This window comes from Ruditapes philippinarum, unplaced genomic scaffold (assembly GCF_026571515.1).
Source record: "Ruditapes philippinarum isolate M1 unplaced genomic scaffold, ASM2657151v2 ctg869_1_1_1_1, whole genome shotgun sequence".
NCBI classification, from domain to species: domain Eukaryota; kingdom Metazoa; phylum Mollusca; class Bivalvia; order Venerida; family Veneridae; genus Ruditapes; species Ruditapes philippinarum.
Genome location: NW_026853920.1, coordinates 104,697 through 124,741, shown reverse-complemented (window position 1 = coordinate 124,741; position 20,045 = coordinate 104,697). Strand labels below are relative to the sequence as shown.

The 20,045-nt window shown below is 31.5% G+C and overlaps 1 protein-coding gene across 1 annotated transcript; it reads left to right on the top strand.

Moving 5' to 3' along the window:
• The first annotated feature begins 758 nt into the window (after window positions 1-758).
• Window positions 759-18,916, top strand: LOC132738358 (proton-coupled amino acid transporter 1-like). The gene is made up of 11 exons (XM_060725845.1): window positions 759-852; window positions 5,107-5,921; window positions 6,563-6,655; window positions 6,968-7,031; window positions 8,246-8,334; window positions 8,842-8,934; window positions 10,088-10,172; window positions 11,665-11,949; window positions 12,770-12,948; window positions 13,638-13,816; window positions 15,433-18,916. Exons 2-11 carry the CDS (start codon window positions 5,656-5,658, stop codon window positions 15,654-15,656), a joined length of 1,557 nt encoding a protein of 518 aa, XP_060581828.1. The 5' UTR covers window positions 759-852; window positions 5,107-5,655; the 3' UTR covers window positions 15,657-18,916.
• Window positions 18,917-20,045: the final 1,129 nt, after the last annotated feature.

Here is a 20,045-nt window from a genome sequence, read left to right as displayed (position 1 = left end):
ACAGTTAAAATATTTATTTTGTGTTATTAAAGAATCAGTTTCAGTCAAGACGTAAACGGAATGGCCGAGCAAACAGGACGTTTCGGCCCCAAACCAAATCGGCCCCAGTAGAAAAATCGGCCCCTGGACGTTTCGGCCCTTTTCCGCGAGACGTTTCGGCCCTACTATATAGTACAGACAATTAATTAACAACAATTGATTTAATTACAATTAAACAATTATTACCCTTTAATTCTTTAAATAATTATTTATTATCTTTTGATCTCTTGAACCATTTAGATATACGTTAATGTTTTTAAAGGTTTTTAACAAACAATAAAGGCAGGTTAATCCTTAATTTATAAAACAAACCACTAAAACTTCTTGATTAAGAAAGTTAATTACAATTATTCCTTAGAAAACATTATTTTTTATCTTAATTAAACTATAGGCCTACGTATTTTTTTCAAAGTGTAACTAATTAACTGTTTATAGCTTTATGTAACAAGTATCTAATCGTTGATGGTTTTGGTAAAGATTTAATCTTTTACGTAAAATATATAAGACGTATCGTAAATCTTTCAAGGTACTTGGAAATTGGCGTTCCACTTCATGAAAATTGTCATTTATGATTATTATAACTATGAAATTTTAATATACCGGTTTAAAACACAGTACTTATTCTGGGGCCGATTTGGTAAAGGGCCGAAACGTCTGGGGCCGAACCGTCTTGGGTAATTTGGGGCCGATACGTCTTGGGGCCGAAACGTCTCGAAATCATGGCCGATATAGTGTATTCATAATATGCGGAGGAATAAGCACGTGCCAACCCACAACATACAGACGCCTTACTTTCGTTTTGTTGAATGAATGGTAAATCTCTGTTGACATTACATAAATTGAGTAATTTAGCTATTTGTGTTTTTAAACTTACACATTTTTTAGCCTTTTTACATTAATTATGATTTTATGAGCATTTGATTGGAACTGTTACTTTTCAAATTCAGTTCCAACACACTCACACAAGTGTTTTGCAGTTTTGTGCTGTTGTGATACAAGAAACACACAAGGACCCGGCACAGTGTTGGGATAGTGTAAAAAAAGTAAATCTAGAAAAAATATTTACTGTATATATAAATAAACATAGAATATAAATATAATAGTAAAAAGTATTAACCGCGAGAATGACGTTTTGGGTAGACTGCCACTGTAACAATTCTCTAACTGTCTAACAACTTGTAATTCACTTAAAATCAAATTAAACTTTGAAACCTTAAAAGGGTGTATTTGTCAATGATATAATGAAATAGTAATTTATTACTAATATACTTAAACTTTGAATCCACAAGATATCATACCACTAAAGAAATACCATAAACAAATGGAGCTTTACAACTTCATTAACTTCGGTTTAGAAGACAGTTCAGTCACTTAATTCACTATAGTAATATATTTCATGGCCATTTATGGGACAATCATTGAGTCTACAAGGATAATAATGCCCACATATATAAATAACAATATATAATATTCATATGGCAGCAGACTTCTATCTATCTATCTATCTCTGGATACTGCCAACCCCTCTTACGAGTGTTACAGGCAGGTATACATTGTATACATTTAAGAAACAGCTTTAAGATACAAGGGAATCCGGGAACCAGTCCCTAGCTCTTATTGAATAGACCCCTTGGTTCTTTTACATGCCCAGTGTATAGCACTGATACATGCGAGGATTACCTGGATTTCTTACCAGTACACCAGTACAGACTTGATATTATTTACTAGTAAAATACTAGTAAAATTTTGCAATGTTATTAAATGGGTTAAAAACATAAACTATGTGTAAAAAAATGTTACACCTAATATTCAACAGTAAATATGTATAATTATGTGCACATATTACAGGGCTGCAGATAACATGCGTATTTGCGTTATTACCCAATTAAAATGTCTAAAAACCCAATAGAAATTAATTATTTAACTCAGGGTAAGAAAAAGTAAATGAAATTCTTATTTATGCAAACTACATTTAAACTGGTGGGTAATGACGTAAATTATTACTTAACACGTACATCAGGCAGATCATACTGTTTCAGACTGTTTAACCTTTAAATTATATCAGGCAGCTTGGAAATCTCCCAGGCCAACAAACTATAACGCAAAGTAGTATTAGTAGCTTTTTTATAACCATACAAAACCTACAAAGGTCTACAACGAAGGTCAGAAATTTTGGTTAAAATACAAAAACTCGTGCTTCATATAACCCAAATTGGTTAGAGGGGGTAGGGTAAAAAATACAGAAATAACTCAAAGAAAATAGAAAAAACCCAATAGATCACAAAACAAGGGGTAATTACCCAATATACACAAAACATTATCTGTAGCCCTGTATTATATATAGATATGTATTATTTTTAATGTGGGGGGTCAAACTTGTAACTTGATTTTAAGTGAGGATGTGTTATTTCCCATTACACAATATATACGCCTTTTAACGCCTTTTTCACCCCCCTTTTTTTGTTGTCTCAAATGGTGAAAAATGCCTTATTTAGGCCCCCAACACTTGTTTTTGTTTGAGAAATGTTGTTTAAAAAAGTGACCACTTTTTCGGCGCAACCCCCCAACCAAAAGATACATCAGGGGGTTGCCAGAAGGGGCCCCATGTGCCCCCTTCTGTTTGGGGAGTTTTGAAGGGGGGCGGCAGTCCCCCTCATTGCCAAGAAAATTTTGCCAAGAAAATTTTGGACTTAACCAACACTGAAAGCATTTGACTCTATGATCTCAATCCATTGAGAAGTTGCACTTTGAAATCAATTTTGATGGAAAAAATCAATTTTGAGATGTCCCCTCGTTGCCCTGGTAACAGGAATTTTAAGCCTGAGCATGTTGTTGCAAAGGCAATGGTCCAGTCAACATTTGTGCCAAGTTTGATTAGTATTGAAGCAGTTTTTATAGTTTTATAGCAATTTGAACTTGTAACGGGAGACTTTTCAATGAAAACAGCCATTTTTCACAAAATGCTCATGAAGTAATGGGTTACATTAACATTAGATCACATACTGTGCCCTGACTCTTAATTTTCTGATGACACTGAAACTGACAGTTGTACTAGCTGTAGGCATACAATAAAGCTAAGCATTTTGCTGTTACTAATGAAATGCTTTTGACTCTAAGATTAGATTGATAATAATTCTCTTTTCATTCCAATTGTAAATACCAGCATAATTACATTTGAATCATGCACACTTCATGATAATTGATTTCTGTTTTAAGCTAACATATACATGGTAGATAGCACATAAACTCATTCACATTCTCAAATGGTTTACATATCATCATAGTTTAATATTATCAGCTACATTTTGTAGTATTTGAACTGACATAATATTTTTGTGATCAGATATCTTTAAGATTATTATAAATACTATATTCTATATTAAACAGCTATCTTGATATAGGATATGTAATTAAATTAAAACCTATTTCAACTTCTGAGGAAAGAAATAGGTATTGAAAAAAGTTACAGATTACATGTATATGATATTCACATGAATAAAAATTGTAATACTAATTCATGATTTAAAGGTAGGTTAATTAATAACTTTATTTTAAATTTCTAATTTTCATAAAAAGCAAAAACAAAAATTTTTTTTAGCCAGGAGCCTTTTCCAAAATTGCTGAAAAACTCTCAGATTTCCAATTGTATTTAAAAATATTGAAGTATTAAATGTTAACTACATTGTATTTATACTATATTTATATTAAAATATCTTTTTTTTCAAAACTTCATTAACTCTTCAATTGTTTTGTTCAGTCTGTAAGAACTTAAACCTGACTTTTAGTTAGTCGATTTAATAAAAAAGAGTCACTATTACACATATTTTTGCATAAATTTTGCAGAGGTTAGGTCAGAATTAAAAAAGAAAATTCATGTAGTTATTCAAACTGTAATAGAAAATATTGCGATGAATACAACTGTAATAAACTAATAAAGTACGATTATCTAGCGTTGAATACTATAAAAATAATGAATTGATGAACTTTAATTTAGATATGCAGGAATCACATCTAAGGGAAAGTGAGTGAAAATTTAAAGTCCTTTATAATGTTCTCATTCTTTACTCTTGTAATCCTTATCATTCAGGTGTAAAATTTTGGTAAGACAATATTATCTTCATTATGTTCTAAAATCTTTGTTTTGATTTCAAGTTGGCTTCTGTCCATGTTGTGGTGTTTTTTTTTAGGGCTGTCATTGATGGAAAATTTTGTATCGATATATCAAGAGACAAATATAAACGATAAATCGATATATCGACTTGGACAATAGATACAATTAAATACATTTAAATAAGTGTTATAAATTAAAGTCTATGTGTAATGCATGCTTGTATTAGACATTACAAATACTAAAAACTAACAGAAAGTTGAAAAGGAAGTTTAAAGGTCAAGTTTACCAAGAAAACTGGAAAAAAGTGATTTATCTTATTAGGCAAAAAAGAGAGGTATACAATTTTAGCTTATGTATCGATATTTGAAAATGTGTTTCAGTATTGTATCAGATGATGGATATTGATGATATATAGATATTGTGATATTCAATGACAGTCCTAGTTTTTAAAAAAAAATATTTTAAGTAGTCTTATGCAGGAATAACTGGTTCATTAAATATTGGTCATTTAATTAAATTAAACCCAGTTTTACTATACAAAGTGACTTTAAGTCAGTATTTTTTTTTAACTTTGTGACATTTGTATTATCAAAGACAAGTAACAATAAATATAGCACTTGGCCCCCAATAAGTATTGAAGTTAATAATTTATTATTTAAATATTTTATAATGTCTAAAATTGATTGTCAACTGAGAAGGATAATCAATGGGTTTTTTTTCGCTATAATAATTTAGTATTCATATGCATTGTAGGTTAACATAATATCATTTGCATTTGATTGTACAAACAAATAATTAACATAGTATTGCCTTAAATTAGTGTTGAAAGTCAGTGGCCTTTGTCCTATTTTTTTGACAGGAAATCCTTAAAATGTGACAATCACTACCTAAAGTGGGATAAGTCATATTAATACAAGTATCTATCAAATATTTTATCTCTTGTTGTATACTTACAGATGGTGATATTAAAGGCGGACTGAAGTTTATACGGTTCATTAATTAAAGTGGATATTTGAAAATACCCTATGTGGGAAAACTTTTAATTATCAATGTTTGTGTAATATTACATATAGGATCATACAGTGTATAACATGCTTTGATTTAAACATGTTGTCCTGGATTGGTGACAAAAGTATTTACTGACAGTGTAGGTGATATATTTATAAAATCAGTAAGAAATAGAGGGACTGTTTATATCAGTGACGTTGAGATTATTTATCTGTGGTAAATTTTTTTAATTTGTGGTAATTTTAGTAACAGTCCTCATCATGATAATATAACAACTAGCTTATATAGACCTGTATGCTGTAAATGTGTCCAAAAATGAGTACACACATATTAGTGACAATTAAGATACAATATTTTATTTAATTGTGTCTGAAAAAGAGTACACATATATTAGTGAAAATTTAGATACAATATTTAATTTTTGGATTAATATTTCACAACATTATTTGAGTACATTAGCTGTTATCTGATAGTATAAGCTAGATTTAAAACAGAAAATGCCTCTAAGAACGCCGGAACAAAGTCTCGAGAAAGCTGGAGAGTCATCACCGCTACTGTCAAGCGGGTCACCGATAGAGAATGAAACCGCGATAGGTGACTTGCAGCCAGAAGATTCTGTGAATACAGTGCCAGCTGATAGACAGATATCATGTCCTGATGAATCAAGCAAGAAGGATATGGAGTACCATTTACTGACAGCTTCTGGGAGTCATATTGTAGTGAAATCTGATATACCTACAGATGCTTTAGGAGCAACAACAACGTAAGTGTTCAGTTTGAAAAACTTAAGGCTCTGCAACATATTGATGCCTTAATATATTAATTTCCTCAAAGAGAAAATTCTTTTTTTTTTGCCTTAATAAAAACAGCACTGACAGAACTAAATCAAATTATTTAATTGAAATGTTTCAATTCAATGTGTTTCATTAACCTCTTGAAAATCTTAACTTTCTCAAAACTTAAATTCCAGATTCTGGTGTTTATTTCTTTATCTAATTTTTCTACATAATGAAAGATCAAGCTCCATTGGGGTTAAAAGCTTTGAAAATTAAAATTATAAAGTTCTCCTGGGGCCTTATAAACAAATTTATGAAAATGTTTATAAAGAAATATACTAAGAATTACACTGAAAATCAGTAGTGCAAGTTTAGGTCATTTTGCACAATTTAAAAGTGATAATTGTGGACAAATTAAGGGATTTGATCTGACCTTTAAGTTTATTATATCTAAAGGTCTGATTTTACTTGAAGGCCTAGATGTTATTATTTTTGTGTTAAAATGTAAATAAAAATAATACAAAAGATGAGTTAATGATTTTAAATTTAAATAGAAACTTTATTTTCTTTTTTTTATTCAGAACATTGCATCATTGCTTGAGCAATGATTTTTGTTGTATTTTTCTAGAAATATGGAGTGTCTGATGCATCTGCTAAAAGGAATGATAGGCACTGGAATACTTGCTATGCCAGTTGCATACAAAAATGGAGGACTTTTGGCGTAAGTTGAATTGTGAGATTGCATAAGTAGTGAATTGTTGGTATGGCATCATACTGAGCTTATGAATTTATTCTGGGGACCGACAGTATTTTTAAGGGTCACAGTTTGTATGCTTAATTTAGCATTTTAATCTACTTATCTATTAATTTAATATGCCAACTTTACTTGTATTCAAAATTACACATGATCTGCACATTTCGTTAAGCCATTGTGTGATCAAAGGACAGAATATTAATAATTAAACTAGGCGAATCAAAAACTGGAACTATACATGCTTAATGTTTTTATCCATTGCATTGTTTATGATGCCAGTATCTGGCAAAAATGTATCATGCAATCCATTGCATTGTTTATGATGCCAGTATCTGGCAAAAATGTATCATGCAATCCATTGTGTTGTTTATGATGCCAGTATCTGGCAAAAATGTATCATGCAATCCATTGCATTGTTTATGATGCCAGTATCTAGCAAAAATGCATCATGCAATCCATTGCATTGTTTATGATGCCAGTATCTGGCAAAAATGTATCATGCAATCCATTGCGTTGTTTATGATGCCAGTATCTGGCAAAAATGTATCATGCAATCCATTGCGTTGTTTATGATGCCAGTATCTAGCAAAAATGTATCATGCAATTCATTGCATTGTTTATGATGCCAGTATCTGGCAAAAATGTATCATGCAATCCATTGCGTTGTTTATGATGCCAGTATCTGGCAAAAATGTATCGTGCAATCCATTGCGTTGTCATTTCTCATTAAATTTTATTGAATTATTTAACAATTAATTTATGATTGCAGGTGTCACTATACCTTAATACCGTATAAGTGGTTTTTTCTGCGGGCTCCAAATTCTGCGGTTTTTCAAAATTTTGGCATGTTTTTATTTCTGCGGACTTAATTTCTGCGGCACATTCTTTGGACAAAATGTGATTTAAATTCTGCGGCTCATCTTATCAAAGTCTAAGTCACATTACTTTACCTATTTTAACTTTGCATGTTTCAGCAAAATTAAAAAATTCAAAAAATTATGTTTTTCTTGAAAATTTAATGTGATAAATGACATTTCGTCGTTTAAATCAACCAATTTTTGCAGAAAAAAAACTATTTTAATTTTAAACAAAATATTAAAGTAATTTTTTTTATTTTCGATGAAAACAGGTTAAAGGGAATGATTGTTAATTGGGGCTTTGACAATATATGTTCTTTCCAAAGGTTCATTATACCCAAATAGACAGTTTGACTATAACCCCATAAAAAAACCAAATTATAGTGAAAGTAATAAAAGAGGGAAAGTCACATGTAATTTTTTTTCTTGGTTTTATTTCCATGTTAGAAGAAACTAGCTTTTAGTGGTCAGCAGTCATACCTTCAGACATAAACAGGCCAATCATAAGTATACATAACAAGTCAATCTGTACTTACATACATCGCCAGATTTCTCGCACTGAATACTATTCACTGTTTAATTTCATATACATCTTGTATTTGATTTTAAAATCTCCAGTATTAACAATGGACATTTTCAATTAAGAGTATGGTAAGTTCATTATATTGTCAGTTGGATAAAGCTGTATTATATATTTTAGGTGAGTCTGGCAGTTGTGTCTATTATTGGTATCATTTGTACACACTGTATGCATATACTGGTACTGTCTGGTAATGAGCTTTGTAGGAGGTAAGTTTTCTATTTTTCTATTAAATTCATTGATACACTTCCTAAAATTCTGCCATGACACAATAGGGCTTGAAATGTTTTTGATGTAACTTGTTTTTGTCAAAGGTGAGCTTTTATGATAGCATAATGGTTGTTGTTATCCAAACATTTTTTTAAACAACATCAATTTTGAACAAACTTCACAGAAATGATGCTTACAAAAATGTGGACTTCTACAAAATTATATCTATCATTACCTTGGGTCGAAAATTGCCCTTCCCACTGTTGCCTGAATAATAATGACATTTTTTAACGCTGGATCTCAGGTGAGCATTGTATGGCTATCATGTACATCCTTCCAGGTACTCAAAATTTATATCCTCACTATCCTCCGGTATAAATGTTAGAGAGGATTTAGATTGCTAAAATGTTATAACACTGTATCTTAAAATAACCCCCGCAATATACTTTTATAATAGTATACTGTGCCTAACTTTAATTGTTAATTAGTATGAGCTTTAATTTCAGAACCCAAAACTCTCATTTAGACTATGCCAGTGTGATGGAAAAGGCATTTGAAACCAGAGAAGATAGGTTGAAAAATTGGAGTAAATTTGCAAGGTACTTGTAGTTCAGTGTTCAGTGTTTAGTCTAATTAATCAACAGTGTTAATATCAATCAATATCAATTTTATTACTTGTATATCAAGACTTTCTGTAGCAATGAAAAATTGTATTCTATGATTCTAGTCTGTAATCTTTTAAATTTCACAAATGCAGATTTGAACTTTGTTTTGGACATGAATTTCTACCATTACATGTATATAAGTATATATAAGTACTTTACTGTTTACCCTAAGTAATTGTGTTCTTTCTATATGTATGAACTTCTTGAATAGGTTCAAGGTGTTTGATGGCTATTGACATGTTGTCTTCAAATATATAGCAATATAAAGTGAAGGTCATATAATTATATGTACTCATATCAAAAACCTGAAGGTCAGTTCTTACACTAAAAATCCAGAAAATATCAGCCTGAAGGTCAGTTCTTACACTGAAAATCCAGAAAATAACAACCTGTAGGTCAGTTTTCACACTGAAAATCCAGAAAATAACAACCTGTAGGTCAGTTCTTACACTGAAAATCCAGAAAATAACAACCTGTAGGTCAGTTCTTACACTGAAAATCCAGAAAACAACAACCTGTAGGTCAGTTCTTACACTGAAAATCCAGAAAATAACAACCTGAAGGTCAGTTCTTACACTGAAAATCCAGAAAATAACAACCTGTAGGTCAGTTCTTACACTGAAAATCCAGAAAATAACAACCTGTAGGTCAGTTTTTACACTGAAAATCCAGAAAATAACAACCTGTAGGTCAGTTCTTACACTGAAAATCCAGAAAATAACAACCTGAAGGTCAGTTCTTACACTGAAAATCCAGAAAACAACAACCTGTAGGTCAGTTCTTACACTGAAAATCCAGAAAATAACAACCTGAAGGTCAGTTCTTACATTGAAAATCCAGAAAATAACAACCTGAAGGTCATTTCCTACACTGAAAAAAAAGTAACCTGTAGGTCAATTCTTACACTGATTTTCCAAAAAATAAAACTTATAAATGAATTTAGAAAGTCTTCACTGGCTTATATTAGTGTTACATGTACTAGGATTATAAATACATTTTGGATAGTCTTAACTAGTTTTACACCAATGTTAGATTTACTATCTGTTGATTTAGCTGCACAGTGTACATTTATATTTTAATTTTGCAGAAATCTTGTAAATGCCTTCTTGATCATCACTCAGTATGGCTTTTGTTGTGTTTACACAGTGTTTGTTGCTCAAAACATAAAACAAGTGAGTTTAAATTCATTTTTTCAATTGTATAATATAAATTATCAAGTAGAAATTATTGAACTATTTACTGTCAGTATGGACTGCTGGTGTGAACCTTTGATTTAGCCCACCTATTGCTGTTATTATATAAATTATGCATAGATTTGTGAGTAAAGGTAAAAAATACCACCAAAGGAAAATACTGTTACCTGGGGCATCATTTATTTTATTACCCTCAACAAATACTTCACTTGGACACTGTTTCTATAGGTTTTTATTTTTCAAATTTGTACTGTGAAAAATTACTGTTACCTTTGTAACAGTACAAAATTTTTAGTCACATGGTACACATGAATTAACAGTAGGACGACACCTATTGGTCTATGGGAAATTAATGTTACTAAAATAGTGAGGGGTAATTACAGTTAAGCTGCTTCTGGTTGGGTCATAGTGTTTAGATATTCCTGTTTTACACAATATTTGTTTTATATTTTACAAAAAAATACATACAGTTGCAAGCAAAGTTACATCTTAGTATAAAAAAGGAGGGAGAAAAAGATGAAAAGGAAAATAAATGTCTTTGGTCTTAATTTTTTCAAACTTTACTCGTTAATTCTAATGTAAATGAATTTTCCTTACATATAGATAGGACATTGATTAATTATGTTAAAAAGTTGCTCATTGGCTTAAGAAATTTTGACAATGCATTACCACTTCTTTGCATATTCTGCAGTTACATATTTACATAATTTATAAGCAGAATAAAAACTGTATCATAGAATTAATTTAGAATTAGCATGATCTTAGAATATGATAGCAGAAACATTTTTAAGCAAAGAAAAAAATGGTGGTTCACTGTGCTTGTGAGGCTAGTGTATGGTCCATTTCATTGTTGCCCCTTCTACTAAAGCTGAGTTATGTAACTTTGATTCTGAGAGATAAATTGCAGATAACACAGCGAAGTGAGTGTATTTCTTAAAATATCTTGGCCACAAACTTAATACTTCTCTGACATGCTTCAACCATACTGTATGCTTATAAGCTACAGATTAAATCCTTGAACATTTTAAGTGTTTGTAAAGTATGTGGTTCAGACATTGAGAGGGAGAAACACTCAGTTTGCTATCATCCCTGCACTTTACTGTACATTGATAAAAGAAATATAATAAACTATCTACACAGTTAACAAACAAACAAAAAATACATTTAGTTTTCAACGTTACAAGCGTGAGAGTTGTCCTCTTCTTTTAGATTTCTGACATCTAAATGCTTGCCCCCACTGTTGTGAATTTGAATCTTGCATGAAACTCTTTTTGTTGTTGTTATTTTTCATTGGTGAAAATTGTATACCACGCACACTGAAGTTTGATGGTTCTACTTAGGTGCCGTTATGTGCCTGAATTAATTCATGGAGGGACTTTAGATGTCCAACAGTTTAGTTGACCTATATAACATACCCATGGTTTAAAGGAAATTTAATTTGTGATTTAAATATGCCATATTACCATTGCAGGTTGCTGAGTATAAAGATACTCAATCACTACATGCACTAGATCCGAAGATATACATCATCATCGTATCAGCATTCCTTATACCATATGTGATGGTGAAAAGTTTGAAAGCTCTTGCACCATTCTCGACCTTCGCTAACTTGCTCAACTTTGTAGGACTAACATTGATCATTGTCAACTTACTACAGGGACTTCATGATATAAAAGAACGGGCTTCTGTTGGAGAACTGAAAACAATTCCCTTGTTCTTCGGTCAGGCAATATTTGCATTTGAAGGAATAGGACTGGTAAGAAACTTTATTTCTACGAAATGTCAATAAAAATGCACAGCATGCCACATCATTGAAGAAACTTATTTACTGACCTCAAAGAAACTCCCATTTTAGTTTATTGTTTATCTGATAGACTAGACATTATGATCTAATTATAGAACAATCATGATATTTGGTCCGTTTTCAATTATAATTTTTTGACACATAATGTATTAAACATGTATAATGGGAATTGAACAAAATTGTACAAAATGTATATACTAGCAATAAATTAAAGACTATTAATATTCATAATACTGTGAAGTTCATGGCCATAAACTTTGACCACTAATAAACTAACAACTGCCTGTAGGGAAGATTAAATTTATACTGGCCAGTTGTTAATTACAGTGTATGACACCTTCACCCAGGAAGCCACAGGGGGTAAACAATTAATCTTTTAATTGTTCAAAATTATTGCCGATAATTGTTTGTTGGAAGGGGCACATAGATATACCAATCAAAGGATTAATTAGCGTCACCATTGCAATGCTGTAAGGGGATAATCATTCATTATAAGCTTTCTAGACTAGTTTATAAAATTTTGACAATAAAATTATATAAAAAAGTAAAATTTCTTGCTTCAAAGTAGATTATTTTAGTTTGTTTTTTTTCCGTGACATAAATCATCTCCGGGACAGACACCTTATTTCCAGGACTTTCCCATACATACGGGACAGTATGGCGTGTATGATTATACCATAAGTTCCTACATATGCAACAATTTAGTGGTTTTGCACTTATTTTCAAAATTTTGACAAAATGAATTATTGAATTTATGTTTGTTTTATTTTAGGTCCTTCCATTACACAATAAGATGGCAGACAAACCAGCATTTCTGGGAAAAGCTGGAGTATTGAATCTAGGGCTAACAATAACAATTGCACTATATAATGCTGTGGGTTTCTATGGTTACCTGAAGTTTGGAGATGAAACAAGAGGCAGTGTAACCTTAAATTTACCCAATGATGATTGGTAAAGTTTCTTTTCTCCTCAAAACAAATTGAATAGGTTTCATAATTTTGAAGTGAAGCAATAGAAATAAGTTTATTAATAAATATAATAGAAAATTGTTAGCATCTTCTGTTAAGTATCTCCTCTATAAAATGTGACGTCTGTGGTCAGTATGGTCAAGGTTGTTGACTCACTTGCCCGTTACCACTATGGGTAAGAATACCACCAGGGACTTTGTATTCTTTCATGTGAGGAAGCTATTTAGCTGGCTTATAGAACATTGGTAGTTCTACTTTGGTGCTGACTTGTGCCTGAAATAATGCATGGAGGGGCACCGTACAGTTTCCTTAACCAGTATACCTGAAAAATTACTGTATGACCTTTGACATAAAACCCAACAAAACAAACTTCAAAATCTAAAAAAAATTTAAAAAGTATGAATTTAATTTTTGCCTTTTATACTACTTATAAAGGCTTGACACATGTGTGTAAATTTATTAGTGCTTAGTGAATTTCTGTTGGGCATTTCTCAGTTCTGTGAAATTTAGAGCTAACAGTAACTGGAATATTATTGTGCTTAAAGTATACTGCAAATTAGAAGTCTAGTATTATGTTGCTTCTTCAACCTGATAAAGAAGGAACTCCACTGAGGTCCAAAGACTAAATACACAAAATTTGAAAATTCTAAACAATGTTTTCATACATTTCAGGTTGTATTTATCAGTGAAGCTGATGTTTGCAGTATCATTGTTTATCTCTTACGGTCTACAGTTCTATGTACCTATCAACATTATATGGCCATTTATATTGGAGAAAGCGGAACAAAGAGGAAAAGAAGTGCCAAAAATTGCTGAATATTTTTTTCGAATCGGTTTAGTTGTTTTCACATGTAAGTGTTTAAAAAAAAAATTGATTTTACTTTCATAGATTTTACTTTCTATATTTTAAGCAAGAATTTGTAAATTTTGCTTTTAATTTTGTAAAACCTTATTGATTGGTAAATGGCTAAACTTATAAATTTAGTACATTTACAATTGCAGGATTGTCAATAAGATTTCAAGATACAAAATGTATTTTGTGAAAAAATGTGTGTAATAGTTTACAGAAAAATTGAGCGTGTGACAATGTTTGAAAAGCAAATTTATAACCCAGTTGATATTGTACATTTTCAGTTTCATAAAATCATTTAAATATTGTTCATTGGGCAATTCTAAGACCTTTTTTAGGTTTTAAATTTTGACTTGACAATTTTTTTGTTTAATGTTAAATTAGTTGTATTTAAACCTTGGAGCATTTTTAGAAGAGTAAATGTATTAAAGTGGGACAAGACTTGACTGGTAAAAAAATATTCAAAAATCTGAAAAGTTTATTCTGAATATGTACAGTGTATAATAATGATGCCATAAACTTTTTATTGCTTATATTATAGCATAATATTATAGTAATAGTGTATGAATATTTTCACAATGATATCTAGTTAAGAAATCAGTATTAAATTTGAGCTGTAATTTTTTTTATCAACAGTAAATAATCACAGTACTTATAAATACTCAATAGTACTTAAATTCTTCTTTAGCACTTAAATACTTCTCTAGCACTGCAACAAATTAAGTTCAGTACTCAAAACTTATAAGTACATGTACTCCAAAATACTAGATACATAAATACTTGAACTCATAACTTGACCTATGCGACAGGAGAAGGTGAGTCTCTTCATGAAATTTAAGTGCTAAACCAATAATAAAAAATGCTCATATAGGGCTTTAGACTTGAGCCTATGTGGCAAACTACATTCTCAATTACTGTTTCTATTTTTAAATGTTCCTTTTCACCCCTTGAATATGATTTTATGTATAAAGAAATCCTGTTTTATTTTTGTAAATTTATAAAAAGGAATAAACGCTATTGACCCTTGATGTGTGACTAACTTTGACTTGTTTAAAAGTTTATTGTTCTTAGACCTTTGACCTTTATTCCATCAAGACAAAAGGTTTAAAGTACATTTCTTTCATAGAAGTTGAATAACATCTCATATTTTATCTTCTTAACATTTACTTATAAAACAAACTTTGTTTCTTAACATTTAAAACATTTTAAAGCGCAATGAACATGAGAAATAAAAGTAAATAATTACATATAAAAAAGAGGATCAAACACTGTCTGTCTACTAGTACAGACTGGTATATTTGGCTTCTAGGTAACTGCAGAGCTTGTTACTGCTTTAATCAGTTGCCATCAACCCAGATATTCACATCTGTACCAGCTTCTAATATGATGTTCTTCTAATCTTTCATTTGAACATTCTGTAAAGCTAACTTGTCTTGATATTCTTTTCTTCATCATGAAAACTTAAAAAGCAGTGTTATATAAACCTAACTACTGACATTTGGACTATACATCCTCCTAATTAACAAATGATGAAACATAAATCTATGTATCTAGCTGTTTGACATGTAGCCTATTATAATGATTATAATCATTATTCTTGTTTAATTTTCATTTCAGGTGGATTATCTGCTCTTGTACCACATCTTGATCTTCTGATATCACTTATAGGAGCATTTGCCAGCTCATTCCTGGCTCTGATTCTTCCAGCAGTCATAGATCTGGTCACATTTCCAGCCAATAAACTTATATGTTTTAAAAACTGGTTCATTATAGTGATGGGCCTGGTTGGATTTGCCACAGGCACTTATTCCTCACTTGTTGAAATAGCTAAAACATTTTAATCTTTTACCTGCTCTGATTTTAGTTATAACGGACTTCTACTACTTTGATTTTGCCGCGCAATTTGTGTTGCTAATGTTGAAGGACATTCCAATATTGAAACCATACGCTTTGTGTAATGTGGTGACGAACCAGTTGTAAAATATTCAGGGATATTATGATCTTATTCACCGAAACAAGCAACTATTTGTCATATATCCAGAGTCTAATAAGATTACACTGTTATATAAACTTGCCAGATTCTGTACCAGGTAGCATATTGATCTTGCTAATATTGTTGTTACTGCTTAAGATCTCGCTTGTATTCCATTTCATATGTACTTTATAATGCTGAATAACTTTATTATTGCTGTGCTAAGGTTTACATATCTTTCTTAGACTAGATATGAATATTTTACCATATGTTGACCATGAAAATTGTTTTAGTTTATAACATTATATATTGTGTATGTTATTGCATGTTATCTATTTTATGCCACACTTTTATATTTTTATATAGTAGAGTTATTTTTACCCATGTCTTATGTAAGATATCTAAGGAGACTCCACTGCCTTGTCGAGACTGAAAATATTTTTCCGAGATTTGTGTACCATTTGATGATGGTCTGAACCAATAACTTGTGTGCTAAATTTCAGGTCATTCCCTTACCCTGTGTTTCCACAATAATCATTTTAATTGCGCAAATTGACCCAAACATTGAAAGCGTTGCAACTCTTTTCACTCCAATTTTGCTAAAAGTCTTGCAAAAAAAACTTGATGTTCAATTTAATTCTTATTATATTTCTTTGTTCTCCTTAGCATAAATTTCCATTTTAAGTGCTTCATTTGATATTTTTCAGATTTTCAAATTTTTTGTTGTTAGGCCTTTTGACCTCAGTGGAGTTCCTTTAAATTAACAAAGTAATGTTTTAGAGCTATAGGTGTGTGGAGAATGACACTTTTATTTAGCTTGACTGTAACTGGTAAAATGTCTGTGATATAAAATTATTTTAGTGATAACGTTATCATGCCTATACTGTAGCAATTAATTTGAATTTGTGAATGAGTCATTTTTGTTTTACTTTAAATTTGCTTTTTGTTTAGAATGATTTATATAAAAACTGGACAATATTTATAAAGCTGTATTAAAAGTTGTTAGATAACGATGATTACTTTGCACATGACATGTAGAAAGTTGATATTTTCCTAACTGATAAAATAGGTAAAAATTCCCAATTAAACCTTGAAAATGTGAATCTTAATCTTATCCCAATTAGCTAGACTATATGCTTGCTTATGAAAACCACAATCTTTTATGCTTATTTTCATCAGGCTAAAACTAATTGTTTTAAAATGTTTTGTTAAAATTTCCCAATTTAACTGGTTACTTAATGATATTTTCCAAATTTTGAAGGTACATGCATTTTAGAGAAAAAGAAAGTAAAAAAAAAATCACTTGATGTACAAGTTTAAATTCTTCTTTACACATCTTTTACGTTATTGTTGATGAGCGTATATGAACATGACTTCTATGTTGCAATTTGTCTTTACACTTTCTTTGCTTGACAAATGTTTACACTTATATTAAATTGTATAGTTGTTACATATTGAATATATTTCACCATATAAATTCCTTGTATATTATTTATATTATCTTAAATACTGCATGACATGTTAAAAACTTACAGTGTTACTAGTAATTGTTATTTGAGCCGTGCCATGACAAAACCAACATAATGGGTTTGCGACCAGCATGGATCCAGACCAGCCTGCGCATCCGCGCAGTCTGATCAGGATCCATACTGTTCGCTATCAGTGTCTCTACTTGTTATAGGGTTTGTGAGCGAAAAGCATGGATCCTGATCAGTCTGCGCGGATGCGCAGCTCATTTATAGAGATATAAGAAATATACATTCTTCATCAGTTGTTATATTTTAAGCTCCCCAAAAGGTGAGCATAATATACACCACCTTGTTAATCAGTAGGTCACACAGGTCACTGTCCTCAAGGTCACCTTTGCAGAAAATAAATTATACAGTAAAAACTCGCTAATGAGACCAATGAAGGGACTTTACAAATCTGGTCTTAATAGCGGGTTGGTCTCATTAATGAGTTTGGTCAAACAGAAAATCAGGCAATATATGTACTTACTTACACAGCCTTTATTTATTGACCGATTTGCATAGAAATACCTTGACAAATTTGCAGTATTTTGAAGCATCTGTCAGCTTTAGTGATATTCTTTTTGTTATATAATATACCAAACTGTGATATCTTGATTCTGATATTTTATGGGTAAATGTAGATTGTTTGATATGGACATTTATTCTGATATTAATTTGCATACATTTTCTTTTATGATTCAACAAAGTAACACATTTGAGCCGCGTCATGACAAAACCAACGTAATGCATTTGCGACCAGCATGGATCCAGACCAGCCTGCGCATCCGCGCCGTCTGATCAGGATCCATGCTGTTCGCTTACCAACTCTTTTACAAGTAGAGAAACTGATAGCGAACAGCATGGATCCTGATCAGACTGCGCGGATGGCAGGCTGGTCTGGATCCATGCTGGTCGCAAACGCACTATGTTGGTTTTGTCGTGACGCGTCTCAAATGTTAAATACATTTCGATGAATTCCACATATCAATTCTTTCAACTTGACATATTGACCTTTGGTATCTGCTTAAATTTAGACATGTAAATATTATGTTATGACATGTTTGGCTGTTAATAACTTTTATTAAGATCAACTTTCTGGAGAATCTCATTGATAGGCGGAAGTGAAAATGCTATTTAAAGCAAAAATGCTATTATATGGGTTTTTGCACCTAAAAATAGGTACATTTTATTTGTGTAGATACCTGAAATACTGCTCAAATGAATTCATACCACACTTTTCTACCTTTCAATATATTTGATTTACCTTTTATGCAAGCTTGTCATTATGTTTCTCTTAGTTTTAACATGGTCTTTTGTAGCTCACCTTAGCACAAGGTGCTGAAAGTGATCACCTTTTTTCTGTTATTATAACTCCACACTTTGTTTGGTGTTGAAGATACTATTTGTATCCCTGTAAGTAGTTAGTATTGTCAAATAATCTCTTTCAGTATAGAGATTATTTAGAGCATTTTTAAGAATATATATTAAAAATTGCCATTATATGTAAACATTCTTTAATTATCATTGATATTTTTTGCGTTTTACTAGGTAACAATGATATTTTAGTAGTTTATATGAAGCATTCAATGATAAATTAAAGATTAAACTGTTGATATTACTTTTTGTTTTCATCTGTCTTGGTTCCTGACAACAGGTCCATTAACATGATGTCTGGCATTTGGTGCTGACATCTATCCCCCTTTAGGTTGAGGGGTTGACTTAAGGGTTTGAGACATCGGAATTGCAGTCTACATTTATCCCATCGTGGTCATAACAGGTGACTTAGAGGTAAATATACTAAGCAATTTGTTTGAAGATAAGCCTAGTTATTTCCGTTATAAAGCAAAAATATATCGCACTTTAGACATGACGCGTATATTTTTATGCCCCACCCCAGGCATATTAAAATCGCGCCGTCTGTCCGTCCGTCTGTGCGTCCCGCTTCATTATTGTCCGGTCTGTAACTTTGTCATACATTGAGGGATTTTGAAATAACTTGGCACAAATGTCTACCACACCAAGACGACGTGTCGCGTCCAAGTAACACGTCCCTCGCTCAAAGGTCAAGGTCACACTATCATTTTGAAGTTTCACATTGTCGCAATAAGAGTAAAATGGTAAATGGTGTCGGGACTATAACTTTGTCATGCATCGACTGATTTTAAAATTACTAGGCATAAATGTCTACAACATCATGACAACATGAAGTTTACAACATCAAGACGATGTGTCGCGTCTAAGAATTACTTCCCTACCTCAAAGATCAAGGTCACAATAACATTTTGAAGTTTCACATTATCAGAATTAAAATTAATAGGTACACACAATTATGTCCGGACTGTAATTTTGTCATGCATTGAAGAATTTTAGAATAACATTGGCATAAATGGACGTACGTCAGGGCGGACCGTGGGACAGGACGGACCGTACCAGGCGGACCGTATGTTTGGACGGGGCGGACCATATATTGGGACAGGGCGGACCGTGACTCGAGACGAGGAGGACCATGCATATTTTCAAATTAAACATTGCTATTTAATTTTCTATATATATTTCGGCATCATTATCCTAAGGATTCCTCATCCTAAACATGTCGTATATGAGTCATTCTATATTTTCGTAGCATTTTCTGTCCTACGGCCAAAACTTTGTATATTTAAGATATTTTACTGAAAATGCAAATGGACACGAAATGTGTAGCTGAAATCTCATATTTTCAACAGTTTCCAGTTCTTTAACGGTTATAT

Coding starts and splice junctions, on each gene's coding strand:
- LOC132738358 (XM_060725845.1), top strand. CDS start 5,656: ATGCCTCTAAGAACGCCGGAACAAAGTCTCGAGAAAGCTGGAGAGTCA. Junction 8,335..8,841: donor GGTAATGAGCTTTGTAGGAG/GTAAGTTTTCTA, acceptor CTTTAATTTCAG/AACCCAAAACTCTCATTTAG. Junction 13,817..15,432: donor CGGTTTAGTTGTTTTCACAT/GTAAGTGTTTAA, acceptor TTTTCATTTCAG/GTGGATTATCTGCTCTTGTA.